Source organism: Rattus norvegicus, chromosome 7 (assembly GCF_021556685.1).
Source record: "Rattus norvegicus strain SHRSP/BbbUtx chromosome 7, alternate assembly SHRSP_T2T, whole genome shotgun sequence".
NCBI classification, from domain to species: domain Eukaryota; kingdom Metazoa; phylum Chordata; class Mammalia; order Rodentia; family Muridae; genus Rattus; species Rattus norvegicus.
In genome coordinates, this window is record NC_141540.1 from 88,863,064 (window position 1) to 88,883,174 (window position 20,111).

Here is a 20,111-nt window from a genome sequence, read left to right on the forward strand (position 1 = left end):
GATAAAATTTTATTTATTTCTCTCATATGTGAATATGAGCTTTTAGGATTTTGATATGCATGCTTCATTTAGAAAACCCTTAGGGAGAGGCTCTGAAAGAAAGGAAGATAAAACACATTTTTAGAGGGTTAACGGGAATAATGGAAGAGTTAAATAGGAAGGAGGACGCAAGGGTACGGAAGGGGATGGAAGAGAGGGAAGAACAATTAACATTAAAGTTCATAAAGATCTCCTGAAAATGACATATGAAAAATTACTGCTATAGGAGGTTCTTAAAATAAGAACATATACATATAAAAAGAGAGCTTAAGTAGTTACCAGACAATGAGGCAAGACTTTCCTCACAAGATACCCCTGTCCAATAAAAAGCCAAATGACATGAATGGGTTATCTTAATTGGAGCTACTAGCAAGTAAAATCAAAAGGTCCACAAATATTATACTCTACTGCCATTGCTCTTAGGTACCCTCTATAATATGATGGTAAAATACCATTGCTAACGACTTTATGTATTTGGGTATAAGGAGAAATTAAGCTGGTGCTCACCTGGAAGTCTCATCCTTACTGCTTATCTTTTATATTGAGGTAAGGTGTTCTGCACATTACCAGAGGTAAAATAAATCATAAATCTCATGTTGCTGAGAGTTCTGAGAGCTATTATAAAGATCTATCCTGACAAGCGATGCACACTAGTGTCTTAGTGGCATTAATGTTCAAGTATGAACCTCTGATTGAATGTAAGGCCAGCTTATGAGTTGGATGTCGTATCTGACCTAGCAACCAGAGTCAATGACTTGTATTTAGAAAAGTCATAGTCCTTAGAGGAGATTGTCCTACACCTGCTCTGCTAAAGCAAAGTGGTATAAACCAGCCCCTGATGATCATCTATTATACCTATAGATTAATGTAGCTCTCAAACATCATCAGTAGCACTTCTTTGTGCAGTAGTTTGTGATTATCCCCCAAACCTTAACTTTTCACTGTGCAGAGAATAAGTGACTATGGAGTGCTCAGTCATAAGTTGGGCATCTTTATAAAAATCTCTTCTCCCAAGGTGTAAAGATAACTGCTGAAAAAGGATTAGAAAGATAGTAAAAATTTGTACATGATATAAAATCTGTATTTCTAGGCACACCATGGCGGTCACACATGAAGTTCCAGCAGTTGGGTCATCATGCATAAGAACTGTTTAAGTTCAAGAGGGAAAAAATCCAGGTATTAAGAAAGAGACTAGTATGACATTTCACCTCTAGATGAGGAGCTATTATTACTGAATCACTACCAAGAAAGGAAGGCTTGTGAAGTAGAAACTTGAGGGTTTTTTAAAACATCAGTTGTGTTGGATGCTGTTTTTGCTGTGGCAAACAGTGTCTGACTCAGCTCTCATCCCTGTGTCAATCAGCCTGTGTCTGTGGAAGTGGCAAGCAGCCACCAGCATACCACCCAAAGTCTTTTGGTCAGTTTCTTTCTATGGAGTCCCAACAAATGGAGCTCCACTATGCAATATAAGGTGGACCAATATATGTGTGTTATAAGTGAAGAATCCATCATCATGTGTCCTTTCACATGCTTGATTTAGCTAAGCACCCCTTCACCTGTGTCTGCTTCAGTAAAATGTTCCTTCATGAGCCTGCCTGAACCTATAACCTGTGTCTGCTTCAGTGGAATGTTCCTTCATGAGTCTACTTTAGTAAACACTCCTTCACATGTTTGCCCCAGAAAAACACCATCCAACACAACTGACTCTCCAAAGAACCCTTAAGTCTCCACTTAAGGTTTGTTTTCTTTAAAGGCAAGTCCCCTGGTAGGACTTAACATCCCTTAGTGGCTGGCCATACATTTAATTGAGCACAAAAGAAAGTTGTTGGGCTTTCGAAAATTGAAGATATAAATTAGGGTAGGTATGGAGTGGGAGGTAGAAAAAAAGGATGAATGTGATCAATGTATAATGTATGAGATTCTCAAGGGATTTCTAAATATTTTTTTAAAAACCACATCTTTAAATGTGGCATATTTATGACTTAATATCAATGTTCTTTCTGTTAAGTAGATTTGATAAAAGTTGCCAGAATTTAAGATATGCTTATCCTCACCTTTACAAAGACTATGTTGGTTTCTTTAGTTTACATGTAGGGACAATATGTAAAATTGATGAGTTCTTACCATCACAGGTAGGGAGTGGATGACTCCACCAATGGTTTTTCTCACAAAGAAGGGGCTCTTCATGGCTTAGTCGGTATCCTGGATCACAACTAAATGAAACAGTTGAGCCAATGGAGAAGTCGTGGCCATATCGACGGCCATGGACAGGGATGCCAGGGTCTAGACAAGAGTATGTGTTCACTGTAACACCTGAGAAACAAAGGCAAGCAAACCAAGAATGAGACTGATTAGATCCAAACTCACTAAAATTATTCCTATTTCATCAAACAATGACAGTGGATTAATTTTACAAATAAATGAATGTACTTGAATAATTTAGGCATTTTCTTTACAATATCCTGATTTAAAGATAAAATTTATGACATTTAATTTGTATTTAAGTCAAAACATTTATCTATTTCAATATATTATTATACATTTTTATATACTACAAATGCAACAGTCACAGTATTAATTGCTTTTTGAAGGTATTATATCACACCTAAAGATCTAAATACAAAATGAAATTGTTTAGCATTTAAAAATAGAGAAGTAGTAGAATAATACAATAGATGAAAATTATACACATCACTTTCTCAAAAAAGAAAAAGAATTTAACTCCAGTTGCTTTCTTGAAAGCATTTTCAATAGTCTGTTATCTTTCACGATGGGTTTTTCTGAAGGTAATCTTCTACCTGATTCATGACCTCTGAATAAGATCTCCCTTTAACAAAATATATCTTCATTCTCATTGGTAAAAACCTGGTGGTGCTTTTTAAATTTGCTCTACTCTCCTTCAAAACTTCATTTATTCAAGTCAGTCATTCAACAATAGTTGGCCTCATGTGCTGCATAGTTTTGTGTCAACCTGACACAAGGTTAACTCATCTAAGAGGAAGGAATCTCAATTCAAAAATTGCTTCATAAGATCAGGCTTCAGGCAAGCCTGTAAGGTATTTGGTCATTGATGAGAGAGGAACCAGTCGACTGTGGGTGGTACCATCCTTGGACAAGTCATCCTAGACTTTGTGAAAAACAGGCTAAGCAAGCCCTGAGGAAAAAGCCAGTAAGCAGCATATCGCCATGGTGTCTGCACCAGCCCCTATTCCCATATTCCTGCACTGTTTAGTTCCTTTCCTGACTTCTTTTGAAGATGTACAATGATAAGGAAGTATAAATCAAGTAAACTATTCCCTTCACAAATGCTTTATGGTCATGATGTGTCTTCTCACCAGGAGAAACCTTAACTAAGATCATTTTCATGTGTCTACGTACAGTCTCACTTGTATATATTCATAGCACATGTCATTTTATTATTGTCATACTCTACTAGTAATGGCACCAAATTCAATATTATTCTGCTAGAATTTAACATGAGCAAATTAGACCCAACTATCTTACTGTCTTAAAATTCAATTATGTACCAGTGGTAAGCTTTCCCACCAACTGGATAAGCTCCTCACTAATTTTATACCTTCACTTCCAGGGAAACCCATATTGGTTCCCTTTATTAAGACAATCTTAGGACTTAATCATGTAGCTTTGATCCTCTCTGTAAGTCTTAATCCTTTTCTTAAACAGGAGATCACAATAAATTTTTCTTCACCTATAACCCTAAATATGTGGTTGCGGGTATGGGGGCTGAAGATATGAGTGATATACAATGTGAATTAGTATAAAACTTAGCTAACTGAGTGATTTTAATAATTTATGTTTAAATTAATTGTCTTTATTCTCCATTTTGAAAATCAAATGGTGCATAAATGGATGTCTGTCTTTTCTGCCTCCCCCTTTTCTGTATGGGTCCTTGATGCATGGAAAAATGTAAAGAAATAATGCATATCAGGTTATTGAAACAATTCATTGTTTTTATTCACGGTGTGGTTCAAACCAATAGGAATGCTACATAAGAAGAAAATGGCTAGAAATAAGCAAGAGCTAATAACAACTCGTCATTTATATTACAATGTATTTGCCAAATTATTTTCAAAAGTTTTTCTTATTATTGATAGGATTCATAATTATCAGACATTTGTATTGGTGTTATATCCAATTACACAAAGTTGTTCTGACTTCTTTTTTATGATCGTGGAAGTGTTTATATGAAATTTGAAAGCAGAATTGATAATTTTATCACATATAATAATTTTTTGAACATTTTAACTCCTGGTTTCTAACATCTCTTCCTTGTATTAGAGTTTAAACGTTGTCTATGGCTATCGATTGCTGAGAACTCATTTATAATCTCAATGTGTTCCTTATTCAGGTAGTCAGGAAGACTATACTGAATTATGTTTTGAAGATTTTATCAGATAGTTCCCAGAACACTTCCTGATATATATCTGAATTTGGATTTTAGGCAAAACAGCATAATAAACAGAAGTGCCCCCCTTGGGGAAAATTACAGTCATAGAATAAATTAGTACTATTCTGAAGTGTTAGATTATATTTTTATGTTTTATCTGTCGAAAACTAAACCTGATGCTATTTTATTAGTAGAGTATGCTTAAGTTTTGTATATTTGGTTTTGAACTTGAAGTATTTTTCAGTATTTACTTATTCACTTTAATTTCTTATAACTAAAATATACTTATATCCTGTTCTTTCTGTTTCTTCCCTCGGATCCCTCAGACATATAACACCCTTTCCTCCCTCTCTAATTTATGGCATCACTTTCTTTAGGTATTGCTACTCTCTCTGTCTCTCTCTCTCTCTCTCTCTCTCTCTCTCTCTCTCTCACACACACACACACACACACACACACACAGAAATATAATTTGCTTTGTCCATTGCTTGAATGTATATAATTTCAGGGCTGACTACTTGGTATTTCCTAGTCAATTAGGGACTCATCTCCAGAGAGGACTATTTATCTCACTTTCAGCATTCCTTAGTTGCCTGGAGTTCTGTGTCTTTGGGAAAGATAGTAGAGACAGATTATGATACAGAAGACCAGAAAGTTGCTAAGACTGTCTGCTAGAAATGATGAGGAAGCATCACCTATGATACCACAATAATATGTTTGCCTATACAAGACCCAAAGGAGTACAGGAGCAATAGAAATGTAACACGGAATAGAAAAACAGTAGAGATTTTGCTCTCTGTCTTTTAGAGGAAAAAGTGTAGGGGAAAAATGAAAGACATTGGAAAACTAGAGTGTGAGAAATGGTGTGTTTACAATAGGTCTTTCCATAGATTTGAATCAGAGGGGAAACTATTTTCTTTTACTAATTTGATTTTAAAAGTAGAAATTAATTAGCTGTCAAATGCATTTTTAAAGTTCTGATAAACAGTCTATTGACGTTGAACTCAGGGAATGGTTCATTTAGAAAGGGGATTTATTTCATATAGTAAACTTTATTAATGAATTGTCAAATGATAACAAGCTTCTGTTTGTGGGTAACAAACAAATTGTGACAGTATAAATTATTTCACAATCTTAAATGAATGATAAGACTAATAAAATAAATCTGGCAAGAAGAGAGACCTAATTTTTTTTTTTTTTTTTTTTTTTTTTTTTTTTTTTTGTGGCTGGCTGCAGGATCCTGCCTTGTCCACAGCAGCGCAAGCCACTTATTTCCCTTCACTTCCTCATTCTGTGCTGCCACCACTTTGTCTCCGAGGAACTGGACATCAGTAGTAGCCACAATCCAGTTCCTTGGACTTATAAAGTGACAAATTTGCCAACAAAAGGAATAGGTTGTACCTACATTTCTCATCTTTATGCCTCATTTACTTGGGTTTTTATATGAAAAAAATTTGCTATCATTTATTAAGAATTTTCTGAATTGGCATTTTTACTCTGACACTTTGCAAACATGATTCCGTGCAATCCTTAAAATTGTGATTGACTTGTGATGAACATCGTGTGAACTGGGAGATATGTAAAGTATTCAGTCGAGAATTAAAAATCCATTAATCTTTGTCAAGAATTAGTATTAAAATAGACATTTAAGATTGCACCCCTGACTCAGTTTTAAAATTATAACTTAAACTACATATTCTAATATTCTTTAGCTCAGTTTAAATTCCAAGTAATTAAGAAACCTTTTTTTAATACTATGTTGAGATACACTTCCATGTGGTAAAGCTTGAAATAAAAGGAAATTAATGTAGCTAAACAATATTATGTATAATACTATTTCAAAGCTAAAAGTATTATAATATAACATGTATAATTTAGAAAGTGTATGAAGGCATTGGAAATATTTATCAAAGAAAGATATCCAGAAAGATTACAAAATAATACATTGCACAAGCACTAAGCGTATTGTGAGGTACTTGGCTTGGCAATAGGCTTGAGAAGAGGAAGAAATAATGTAAGTGTATACTTGAAATAACAATACTTTGTAGAATTTGTTACTTAAGTTTTATCTACAAAAGTTGTTTTTCATGTAAAACTACATGAAAATTCATTCCATATATAATGTGGAAATTATGTATAATAGTTTATGTACACACACAAACATATCTATTACACATAAGGTAACTTATGTGTAATAATAACAAATATATACATTTGTGAAATATTTGTAAATCAAAGATACATTCTACATAAATAATAGTATTTAGAAAGTTAAAGCAGAATACACATGTGGTGGCATATGTATTAAATATCAGCACTAGGGAGGCAGAAGAAGGTAGATTATGAATTTGAAGCCAGTCTCGTCAACATAGCAAGGTCTAGGCTGTCCAGGACTAGAAAATGAGATTCTGACAAACACGAATGCACGCACGAACGCACGCACGCACACACGCGCATGCACAAACACAGAGACATACACACATGCATGCACACAATCTGTACATACACAAACACATGAATGCACACACAGAGAGCATACACACTCAAGTGTGAAGTCTGTACATGCAGACAAATACACACACAAGCACATATACACACAGACATAGAGGTGAGGCATAATTATTTCAGATTTAAAACACTTTAATATTACTGTACTTATACTTATGGCGTACAGTAGGGTGTGGTTATGACACTGAGGAAATACAGAGGTCAGAAGACAACTTCATGGAACCCTTGCCTACCTTCCACCTTTATATGGGTTCTAAGATTCAACATAGCTTGCCAGACATGCCAAGCTAAAGCCTTTATCTGCTGAGCCTTCTTGTCGGCCTTATTTAAGACTTTTTTTTTTCTTTTTTTTTTTTCGGAGCTGGGGACGGAACCCAGGGCCTTGTGCTTGCTAGGCAAGCGCTCTACCAATGAGCTAAATACCCAACCCCAAGACTTTTTAAAAAGAAACCAGTGAACTCTAAACTATGATTATTTTGAACTGATTCTCACACTTTGAGTTATAGCTTGTTTTAACAGATTCTTTTTGCTATTATATCAACCATAAATATATATGTTTTGCACTTTAATCTTTATATTTTTAATCTTTTTACAAAACAAAACTGAATTGACAGTGACAATATTCGTAATTCATATAAGTAATTCATATATGCTAGAGAAATATATTTTGCAAAGTAAGTGTAGAAGGAATGATATTCTTACAAATATATCAAGCTGAACTTGCTTCTCTAAGCCATATAAATCATTAAAACATGAATGTACTAAACTTATTTGATATTTCACTGTATTTTCTTTAATACAAATATTAGGTAACTACTGCTTAAAAATCTATTGAACCATTTACTTGTATAAAGACACTGAAACATATGCTTTCTTATAAGAGAAACCATTTTGAAGTTTTCCTTTAAAAGAATAAATAAGCAAATATATTACTTTTCTTAATAATATGAAGATAATATCAGATGGGAAACAATTAGAATGGGAAAATAAAATAATATTTGTTATTACTTACTTTCATAATGAATCTTGAATCCATTGTTTGAACGGCTGTTGTCTGTGGTAAATAGTAGGTATATAAAGTTACTGCTGCTGAACAGGAACTGTGGCACTTGTGTGCCATTGTAAGATCCAAGCAAGGGTGACAGAAGATTTGGGCCATCATGAACTTCTAGAACATCATAATTTAGTTCAGTCTGAAATCTAGGATGAACAGGCACAATTGGAAACATATTAGAACATATATGGGAAATCAGAATTTACTATTTACATAATCTAATATTAAGGTTCATTTTTGAACTATGTTTATTATTTCTTACTTTACCTAGTACCTACAATATAAGTGAAAATGCTATCTGTTCTAAATATCAGGATCTTGTGTTAGGGAATTACTAGTCAGAAATATACACTCATAAGAAAAGTACCTGCTGAGTGTTATAGGTATTCCTTAGTAAATGATATTTTAAAAAAACATATTCTTGAAGTAGCCACTTCTGTACTTGCTAGCTCCAATTCTATGGAAAACTATATTGTTTTATATTTATTATATTTCTTACATTTCAAATCTGGTTTCTGCTCTATATAAACTGAAAAATAATTATATAATGCTTCAAAGATCTTTAACTTATTTTTATCTTTACTATATGTGTTGGCATGTGAAATTGTGCACATCAGTGACATGCTTACAGAGTGGGCAAGGATATCAGGTTCCCTGCAGCTGAGTTCCATGTGGTTGTGAGGTACCAGGTGGGGTGTCAGTGCTGAAGACGTAAAATCGAGGTCCCCTCTTAATCGTAAAATATATTTCAAACTGAAAGTCTCAAACTGAAAGTCTACGAGTTGATATGAAAATGCACAGCTTTTCAAAGATCATTCTAATATTATGTAAGTTCATTAAAATGTGTACACTGTGTTTATTTAATTGGGTTGTATGACGTTTTTACTCATTTATACTTTTGCAATAAATTTAATTTAAAAGTTTCATTTCAATATACATTTTTTTCATGGGAAATAAAAACAAATGTTCACACTCTATAAAAGTCAATGTCATTAATGCAAAGAACTTCTATAAAATAAAGATTAGGAGAGTATTCTAGGGGCTATAATAAGCATATCGCCTCTATTATAATGTTATATATTATTCAATATCCAATAGTGAATTCCATTGTTACCTATCCTCACTAAAACATTATTTTTTTAAAGCGCTACTACAAAGAGAATGAGACTTATTTTCAGAAAATTATGTGTTAGTCACTTCCTAAGGCTTTCTCAACATCACCTTTAGAGGAAAACAGAAGAATCAACACAGTATAAGGTCAAAATACATGAAAGGATGCAGTTAAAGTCTTCACATCTGATTGCAAGTGATGATTTAATTTCTCTAAGATAATGCATAAAAGCTGTTTGCTCAGTAACGTGAAGAACTTGCTCATCCATCTGCTGCCAAAATGAGCAGCCATTACAAGGTTATTATCCAAAAGTCAAAACTTTTCTTTAAAAGGGACATGGAATGTTTTAAATACTCAAGGGATTTTAAGAACGAAGGAAAGAAAGCGTGTTTTACATGTATTTTCTTCAAATAATTTCCAGTGAGAGAGCTCTCTGCAGGTGAAGGCAATTACCATACAACCCTACCTTACAGAAGACTGATCCCCAGGACCCACACGTAGAAACAAAGCAGCAACTTTCCCAGGTTGTCCTCTGACATCCTTAATGCACCCTCACCACCCCCACAGAGCATGTTTAGTGTGATTTTTAAAAACTGTTTTATTCTGTCATGGGCATGAAGAAAGAACGGGCAGAAGGACCGAGTCCCAAGAAGAACATTTCAGGATGTATATGTGGAGAATGCTAGGAAGAAAACTATTAACACAACTGTGCTCATTTTGGGCTGAAACACTGAAGAGCTCAGTGAACTGTTTCTTAAGGCAGTCTAACTGTTGCAGGGCCATAATTTTGATAGTTTTCCTGAGTCAGATCTTGAAATGCAGAGGCTACAGGCATGTCTAAGCTGTTTCAACATTCAAAACTGTTCTGATTTTTAAAATGTATACTTTAGGCTACACATGGTATTACTTAGAGAAGACTGAGAGTTCAAAATGATGCTGGCTTACACAGTAAGTGGCCTGAGCTGTACGATAATGCTATTGAAAAACTAAAAATAATGGATATATATACGTATATAACTTTTGTGTGCTAAATTATGCCCCAATGAATCCACATGTTAAAATGTTAACCCTCCACTCATGAGAATTTTTGATGGAGAAAAACCTTTTAAAGCAGAAATTAAGATTTAAAATGATCATGAGAGTGGATTTCAATCCAACATATTCTCATATATGTGAAAAAGAGGATAGGACTCCAAAACACATGAGCAGGGGAGAGAGAGAGAGACAGAGAGACAGAGACAAAGAAAGAGAAAAGTGAGGAACACAGATAGATAGAAAACAGGGAGAGAGAAAAGGAACAAAAAATATCGTGTAAAGGTGTATAGAAGACAAAACCAAAGAAACCAAAATAACAAACCACTGGAGCCTTTGATTTCAGGCTCCTGGTTGATAGAATTTTATGAATATAAATCTCTGCTCTTTAAACCACAGAACCCTATGTCCTATGTATCAAAGTCAAGATTTAATTCTATTTGAAAGTAAAAGAGCACACTCATTTCAGTTAATCAATTCTGCTTTTGTGTTTAATAAATGGTAAAGTTTAATGTATTACAAAAGTCCTTTTAAAGTATGTTTCTACATGACTGATCAACAGTAAATATTTCATTTGTTTAATATACATATTACATATGTATATTAAACATATATATTATGTGTGTCTGTATAGCTAGGGACATATAAAAATTTTCAACAAATGTGGTCACCAGGGGAAAATGGTGAATACATCCTGGGTATACTTGGGTAATTAAATGATAGTAACTGTAAGTGATAGAATTGAATTTTTTTATATGACTTTTGTTCTTGGAAATCTAGCTGAACTAAACTCATGAGCCCTTTTAAAACACAAGACAACTAAACTCATTAAAGTAAAGGTCATATATTCATATTTCAGTATTGTGCATATACACAAACGAAATGGTCCTGCATTACTTAACAGTAAAGCTATAACAATAAACAAATAAAAAATTAACTTGAGAACAGACTGAAAGGTCAAAAGGGGTAGAAGTTCTTAAGCATTCAAGAAACAGCAATTGACTATTCTAATAAAATTAGTTATTGATGTGGTAAGGGAAACGGCAAATGCCAACTATAACATCTATTCATTTCATTACAAGATAGAAAAAATATTTGCAGAGACCTTTCAAATGTAATTTTGATAGAGTGTCCAGGTTCAGCTTCAATCACCCACTCACAATTCAAAGAGTCTTTGTAGTATCCTGGCCACCCTGGTGAGAGAATTACTCCACTTGGAGCTGAAAAGTGGCCACCACACGGAGCTGGAAGATGAAACCAGAGAACATTATGAATAGACTTTTCAGAATAAGTTATATATACGTGGGAATACCTATATATATTTTCAATCACATTTATTTATCATCTATCAAACTATTATTCATCTATCATCTATCTATTATCAATCTAACATCTATATATCATCTACTTATCATTTATCTCTCATTCATAAATCTAATATCTATCTATCTATATATCTATCTAATGAGACAAGTTTGTGTTATTCAGACTATGCTGTCACAGTAAAAGGATCGGTTTTACCAACTCACCACAATCTCTTTGCCTTTGCATCCTAAGTACTGAGATGATTGAACTCCCATATGTAGTCCAACTATGATTTAAATGAATCTCTTAACATGCCAATTAAGTGGTAATTAATACTATTTTGAATGTAAAGATCCATGTACTTAATTCGCTCTGTGATTAAAGGAGCATCCCCTTAAAAAGATCATATATTTGTAAATTGTGACACAGTCACACTTTGCAGGTCACTTCTAGCTATTCAGCTATTCATCCTCCATCCCATATACAGACACCAAACCAGACACTATTGTAGACGTCAAGAAATGCTTGTTGAAAGAAGCATGATATAAATGTCTCCAGATTGGCTCTGCCAGAACCTGAAAATACAGGGGCAGATGCTCATAGCCAATCATTGAGCTAAGCATGGGTTTCCTAATGGAGGAGTTAGAGAAAGGACTGAGGAACCTGAAGGGGTTTACAACCCATAGGAAGAACAGCATCAAGCAACAAGAACCCTCAGAGTTCCCAGGGACTAAACCACTAACCAAAGATTACACATGGAGGGACTCATGGCTCCAGCTGCATATGTGGCAAAGGATGGCCTTGTAGGACATCAATGGAAGAAGAGGCTTTTGGTCCTTGGAAGACCAGATGCCTCAGTGTAGGGAGCAGGAGTGGGTGCATGGGTGGGGGAGCACCCTCATTGAAGCAATTGGGAGGAAGGATGGGAAAGGTGTTCTATAGAGAAGAAACTGGGAAAGGAGATAACATTTGAAATGTAAATAAATAAAGTATCCAATAAAAACAAAAAATAGAAAAGTAAGTAGGAGAGTGTGCAGCATCATTAGTTCATTCTCTACTGCTATTCTTCCCCTGTTATTTGATCTTTTGTTCTGGTTCAACTGTCAAATCTGTGCTTTATATTTTGGAGTTATCAGATCATCATTTCCTAGACAAATATGCTGATCTGTTTTACTTGTTCACATTAAATTAAACTTCTACCTAACACTATAATTAATATTGCACTTTATTCTCTATATTTCCTTAAATTCAATAACAAGTGAAACCACAAAGACAGCATTGTTGGGACACTGAGTATAAACATCACATTGTAAATTGGATGAACAAACTTGCAAAGAGAATACCTGATGAAAGTTCTACAAGCTGGGAAAAAACTCAAATAGTTTCCTCAAAATTAATTAATTAATAATTAATATTTATTTATTTTCAATGCATTGTTCAATGATATGTGTATGTATATAGTAGTGTAAAGCAAAAGGCCTGACAAAGTTCTTGACGTCATTTTTGTTTATGTCTTATTCCCACATCCAACACATCCTAAAACTACCCTCAGGTTTTCAGCTATGTCTCCCGTTTTAGCCCAAAATTACCATAATCTCATTCCAGGAATGCCCAGGTATAGCACATATGAAACACCTTCCTAACTTCTGCACTCATAGAGACTAACATCTATGCTATAGCTATGAAAACTAAGAAAAAATCATTATAAAACATCCATTTGATAAAGCTGTCGTTAATTTGAAGCTTGGTTTTGTTTCTATGAGACATAAATTATGGTGGCTCAGGTGGGCTTCAAATATGTATGCTATAGTCATAGCCACCTTCATTCTGCATATGCAAACTCCTCTGGCTTGAGTGAAGTATTTTCTAGGTGAAATTAAAGACATGCTATTTATATGAGAATGTTCATTAACCAACGAATCTTATTCTTTAACTGATTCCATTATTGTTTTCTAAAAGCTTTCCAAAGCAATCATTGTCATGAGGATTATGTACCCTTAATGTTTGTATGACATATAAATTAGTTTCCCTCAGGGTTATTACATGTTTCAAATATGAACCTATGTGCTCAATAGTCACTCAAATTAAGATAATTTAAAATAAATAGAGAATTAGATTCTCTATTTTATTAGGAAAAGGTACAGATTATATTCAGCAGATATATATACAGTTTTATTATGTCATCAATTCCTGTCATCCTAGGAAAGCATTTATTCATCTAGTCATTAAATGATGCAATGAGTCATATAATTAGTAATTGACAAAGGGCTAAAAATGGTTTAAAAAGTAAGGCACTGAGAGGCACTTTGCTTGATCCATCCATCCAAAGAACGATGGAAAGAGATGGGTGAATTCTTTAAAAACAATCATTACAGGGGTGTCTCTTATGCCTTCTGAAAGTTCACTGTTGAGTAGAGATATTACCCAGTGTGGTCCTATGAAGACTATCACATATGCTGAAGTAGATTCTCTCCATAATTATGATGACAAAATCTACAGAAGACTGGAAACCTAAGAAGAGAGGAGTTTGCTCAGATGGGTCAGTCAAGAACAGTCTCTTGATCTAAAAGGGCTGTCTATCTAGTGAATTCGAGGATAGAGAAGCTGCAGAACAGCAACAAAGACCCCAGAGTACACAATGCAGGCAAAAGGAAGACTGGGACACTCAAGAGAACAAGGGAACCTACAGCAGAAAGCACCCCAGAGTTGACAGCATTTCAAAAGGCAGCAGAAGCGAACTGAATTTTCAAATCACTCCCTGGCACTGATGAAAATGTTAATAAGGTAGATAGCATTTATGAAAAGCCAAATGCAGCATGGGTGATAATATGAAAAGAAAAGCAATTAGTTGCTTAAATTTTACAATTTGATACATCGTACTTATAAAAATAGAAAATTACACAGTAATTCTCTTTATATAGAATTAATTCTCATTTCCACTAACTGTCATTTGACTTATCCTAAACAGTATCAATGAAATAACAAAATTTATATACTTGTTATTCTCCAAAAGCTTGAAATAAATAGTACTTTCAATGCTTCTGAAATCCCAATATATTTTATACTTAAAGTAACTCTGTACATATTCTCACATTTAAAGGTGATAAACCAAAGAAAAAAATACCAAATACAGGCATTATCACTAAGTGGTAAAAGAAATTCAGAAGTCCTTAGCAGGAAAAAAGCTAAAAGCCTAAAGAGGTCTTTTTGAAAGCTTACTCAATAATTCAAATTCCTTTCTTTATTCAATCATACTTTTTTTTGCAACACACTTATAACTTTTAAAATTGTTTCTATTTGTCAAGTAGTATGCTGAGATGCCTCAGGAGTCAAGGAAAACACATATCTCTAATACCGGCTTCATCGACAGCCATGCCAATGGTGGCAGAAACAAGAATATTGCAGTTCTCCTTACATTTGTGGGGGGGCACTGTATAGCAAGATAGGTGGGTGGGATGCACCCTCATAGAAGCAGGGAGAGGGGGATGGGATAGGGATGGAAACTGGGAGAGGGGATAACATTTGAAATGCAAATAAAATATCTAACAAAAGGAAAGGAAAATGAATAACTATATTAAAAATAAATAAAAAAATCTTGTCCCTCTTTCAGAGCAATTTATTTCAGTTCCTTCTATCATGATAATCCTGAATAGTCTTATAAAATAAAGTTATAATCTATTTCCCTATTCAAAAACAATTTTGCTTTTTTTTCTATTTTCTAATGCAAAGATGGGAGAAATAATAGAGTCTATGATTTGATATAAATCTCAGGCCCACGTTATTCTCAGAGTTTGGATTCAAATTAAAATCTTTCAATTACAAGTTAGCAACTATATGTTTTAAATTGATTATAGTAATTTTCTAAGAAAAAATATCCAGGCAATGCTTACTCTCTTTACTACAGCTTTATGGAGACAGATCCTGGTGCAAATCTAGGTTAGACCATTCATTGGTGCAAAGATTTTTTTTAATGTAACGTAAAGCTTCTAAACTCCATGCTAACAACGTTACATTACCTCACATAAATACACAAATTTTAAAGTTTTTAAAATTATTATTCTTCCTCTAACTTATGTGTTTGTGTGTTTCCATGAGTGAAAACCATGTGTGAGTAGGAGCTTGCAGAGGCCAGAAGATACCACCGGATTCCCTAGAGCTAGAATTATAGGCATCTGTGAGATGCCTGATATGGGTATGGGATGTTCAGTTACATCCTCTGGAAATAGCATCAAGTGCTCTTAACTATTGAGTGCCTCTCTAGTTCAGAGAGCATTCCTATAAGGCGGGTAGATGTATAAAGCATGATGTAAAACAAGGGCACATTGAGCTCAGGGTAAGGTTCTGGATACACAATAGAAATTAGGCAATGTTCAAGAGACTGGAAATAAACACAAATAAACAAACACACAATTCAACGTCCTGAAGAAAAGGTTGCAAAAAGACAGTTTAAAGCATACATAGATGAGAGAAATCAGGAAATAAAAAATGCTACTGTGTGTGGGAGAAAAGTAAATGGCAGTGTGCTTTCTAGTTAAAGAAAGGAAAATTTTATGTAAATGTTTATAATATATTTTCAGAAATTATAAGATACAAGTATTATAAAATTGGTGGGTACCTAGGAAGCTTGTTAAAATATATATTCAAAGAATACAAATATAGCATTATAAGGCAATCAACAATTCCTAGTGCTAAAAAGAAGGTCCATCCTGATCCTTTGGTTATTTTGTTTAGTTCTCATGAATCTCTTCGAGAAAGCATAAGCAGATATGGAAAGAAATGGTTGGGTCTGTACCTCAGAGATATCTGAGTATATGATCTCCAGCATTTGATAAGTAAAGAAACGTTGTGGGTATAAATGAAAAAGATTCTCCTTAGGGTCGTGTTTTTGAACCCTTTATCCAAGTGTTCTTGTTTGGAAAGTTTGTAGAACCCTTATGAGGTGAAACTTGGAGGAGGAAGGAATTAGATGCAAGCTTTGAGGTTTTAAAATCTGACCCTATTTCCTTTTACTCTTCCTTTGACTTCTGACTGATAGTCAGTCCTCTACCTCCTGATAGCACCTCTTCCCTGCCACAATGAAATTCCCTTCTGGAATATCAAGACAGAATGAATGTTTTCTCTCTTAATGTGGTTTCTTCAAAATATGTTATCACTAGTACAGGAAAGTCAGTAATACAGGGGAAACCGTGGCTGTATTAGTAAGATACAGCTTGTTGCATATACTATTTCCATTTTACAGTAATGCAAACAGCATGCATATAAGTAATACCAGGGTGACCTAGTTCATTCCTCCAATTTAATTTCTCTAATAAGTAAAACTTGTTATTAAAAACTGTATTCTAGTATTGGTTCATTTATTTAGTGTTACTAAAAAGTAAGACACTCAAAACACCCAGCATACTTAAAGACCCATATAAAACTTGGGACCTCATGAAACTGGAAAGCTTCAGTAAGGCGAAGGACAGTCAATAGGACAAACCAGCAACCTACAGATTGGGAAAAAGTCTTCACTAACTCCAAATTCAATAGAGGGCGAATATCCAAAAATTATGAAGAACTCAAGAAGCTAACCACCAAAACACCAAACAAATCAATCAAAAAATGAGGTATAGAGTTCACAACAAAGGAATCTCAAATGTCTGAGAAGCACTTAAAGAAATGTTCAGATTCCTTAGTGATCAGGGAAATGCAAATCAAAATGATCCTGAGATTCCACCTTACATCAATTAGAATGACTAAGATCAGGTGACAGCACATGTTAGTGAGTATGTAAGAAAGAGGGACAGTCCTCCATTGCTGGTAGGATTGCAAGTTGGTATAACCACTGTAGAAGTCCATCTGAAGATTCCTTAGAAAATTGGAAAGAGATCTCCCTGAAGACCCAGCTATACAACTCTTGAGCTTATACCAAAGAGATATCCTACCATACTACAAGGACACATGCTCCACCATGTTTAGCCTTATTTGTAATAGCAAGAAGCTGGAAACAACCCAGATGTCCCACAACAGAAGAATGGATACAGAAAATGTGGTTCATTTACACAATGAAATACTATTTAGCTATTAAAAACAAAGACATCCTAAGTTTTGCAGGCAAATGATGGAACTAGACAATATCATCATGAATGAGGAAACTCAGACCCAAAAGGACATGTATGGTATAGACTCAATAATAAGTAGATATTAGACCAAAATAAGGTATAGAATACATAGGATAGTATCCACAGAACTCAATAAGGTTAACAAGCTGAAGCACCCAAGTGAGAATGCCTTAATCGTACTTGGGAGGGGGAGAAAGCAATCACAGGAGGGAGGGACCTAGGTGGGAAAAGGGTCAGGGAGGTGAAGAGGGGAACATGATCAGGTTTTGGGTGAGGGGAACAGTACTGAAGCCCAGCAGAAAGAATTGGAAGCAGGCAACCTCAGGACATAGAAGTGGGGAGCACCCTCCAGAATATATCAGAGACCTGGGACTCTCAGGACTGAAAGTGATGGACCTTAGATGAAATGCCCTATAGTGGAGAGAGGAAACTTTTAAAGTTCACCTACAGCAGAAATACAAGGTATCAAGTGTGCAATGGGGTTGCCATCCCACAGTCAAAAATTTTCACCCATAATTATTCTGGTTTATAAGAACTGCAGGAACAAAAATAGAGAAGAGCCTAAGGAAAAGAAGGTCCAGTGATAGGCCCAAATTGGGATTCAGCTCAAGGAGGGGCGCAAGTTTTGACACTATTACTTAGGCTATAATGTGCTCACAAAAAGGGGTCTATCATGACTGTCCTCTGAAAAACCCAACAAGCAGCTGAAAATGTCAGAAGCAGATATTTACACCGAACCAATAGACAGAATCTGCTGACCCCTGTAGTTGAATTAGGGAAAAGCTAGAAGAAGCTGAGTAGGAGGGAGACCCTGTAGGAAGACCATCAGTCTCAACTAAACTGGACCGTTGAGATCTCTGGCCACCAACTAAGCTACATACCAATTGATATGAGGCCCCCAACACATGTACAGCAGAGGACTGCTGGGTCTGGACTCAGAGAAAAAGTACCTCACCCTCAAGAGACTGGAGGCACCAGGAATTGGGGAGATCTGGTGGGTGGGGACATTCTCATGGAGTCGAAAGCGGGTGGGGAGTTATGGGATGTGGAACAGTCAGAGGGTGGACCAGGATGGGGATAAAGTCTGGACTGTAAAAAGAGATTAAATAAAATTAAAATTAAAAAACCAAAAAGTACCTATAATCGTCCAATAGAGTTAAGATAAAATTCTCTTCAATAACAGTTCTAAGAAAGTTAGAAGTTTCATAGCAAGACTTAAAGTCAGTAGACAAGTTATATTTGATTACTCACAAGGGAATTAAACATTTAAAGCTGAGATTTTTATTGGATATTTTTTATTTACATTTCAAATATTATTCCCTTTCCCGGTTTCCTGTCCATAACCCCCCAACACTCTCCCCCTCCCCCTTCTTCTATAAGTATGTTTCCCCCAACCACCCAACACTTCCCACATCCCTGCCCTGATATTCCCCTACACTAGGGGTTCCTGCCTTGGCTGGATCAATGGCTTCTCTTTCCATTGGTGCCCAACAAGGTCATCCTCTGCTACACATGCAGTTGGAGCCATGGGTCTGTCCATGTGTACTCTTTGGATGATGATTTAGTCCCTGGGATCTCTGGTTGGTTGGTATTGTTGTTCTTATGGGGTCGCAAGCCCGTTCAGCTCCTTCAATCCTTTCTCTAACTCCTCCAATGGGGGTCCCATTTTCAGTTCAATGGTTTGCTGTTAGCATTTGTCATACTCTTGCTGAGCCTCTCAGGAGACAACTGTATGGCTCAGCTATTAAAGGCTAGGCTCACAACCAAAAATAAAGCTGGGTTTTGATAATAGATTTAACAACAAGTAATTTAGAAAGCAGGCAATCCAGCTATCAGGCAGAGAGATGATCCTTCTGTGGAAAGGTACCTGATGAACACACCATCCCACAACATCATACATTGCTGCCTCTATTCTTCCTGCCTTTCTATAATTTGCTTTGTATTTGTGGCTCTGGTAAATGATCATTGACATATCTAACCTATGAACGTTCGAAGGTGACTCAGTAAAATTAAGGCACATTCAAATTTTAATCTATCACTGAAAAGATAAAGCTATATTCACAATAATGAAAGAGTTTGAATGATCCAGAAATTCGAGTCTTGATTCACTTCTTCAAGTGTCATGATCCTTTTCTTTCTTTTTCAAATTTAGCCTAGCAAAAAGGAAATGTTAAACTGTGTCAATGGCTATTATTTGTTTCTTTATGGTCGACCACCTGATGAAACTCAGTATTATATAAATGTAAAAAAAAAAGGTGTTCATCCTTTAAGAAGAATGTGTGCATGCGTGAACAGACATTGTATTAGAATTACAAATCAGTTCTGATATATGCATAGAGTTGTTACTTTAATTGCTTCTTCAAAAGAACCCTCTCCACAGAGAATGTGATGTCTGTGCAGAAGGGCTTCCTTCCCTCTGTGGCTAATTGAGATTCAAGAGAAAACCCCTTATCTTCAATGAGGAAGTTCATCAGGCATGCAAGTCCCGCCCTGCCTCCAAACAGTTCTCCAGGGACTCCAGTTCCATCCTATTCATTCTAAAAATTTTCTCAG

The 20,111-nt window shown here is 35.2% G+C and overlaps 1 protein-coding gene across 1 annotated transcript in view; it reads right to left on the bottom strand.

Moving 5' to 3' along the window:
• Csmd3 (CUB and Sushi multiple domains 3) overlaps nt 1–20,111 on the bottom strand; it is a 1,310,498-nt gene that overhangs the window by 452,614 nt on the left and 837,773 nt on the right. The window contains exons 17-19 of the mRNA XM_087559497.1: nt 11,258–11,396; nt 7,968–8,155; nt 2,164–2,352 (exon numbers count right to left, since the gene is read on the bottom strand). Coding sequence (XP_087415623.1) covers nt 2,164–2,352; nt 7,968–8,155; nt 11,258–11,396 — 516 coding nt within the window. The remainder of the gene's footprint in view (nt 1–2,163; nt 2,353–7,967; nt 8,156–11,257; nt 11,397–20,111) is intronic.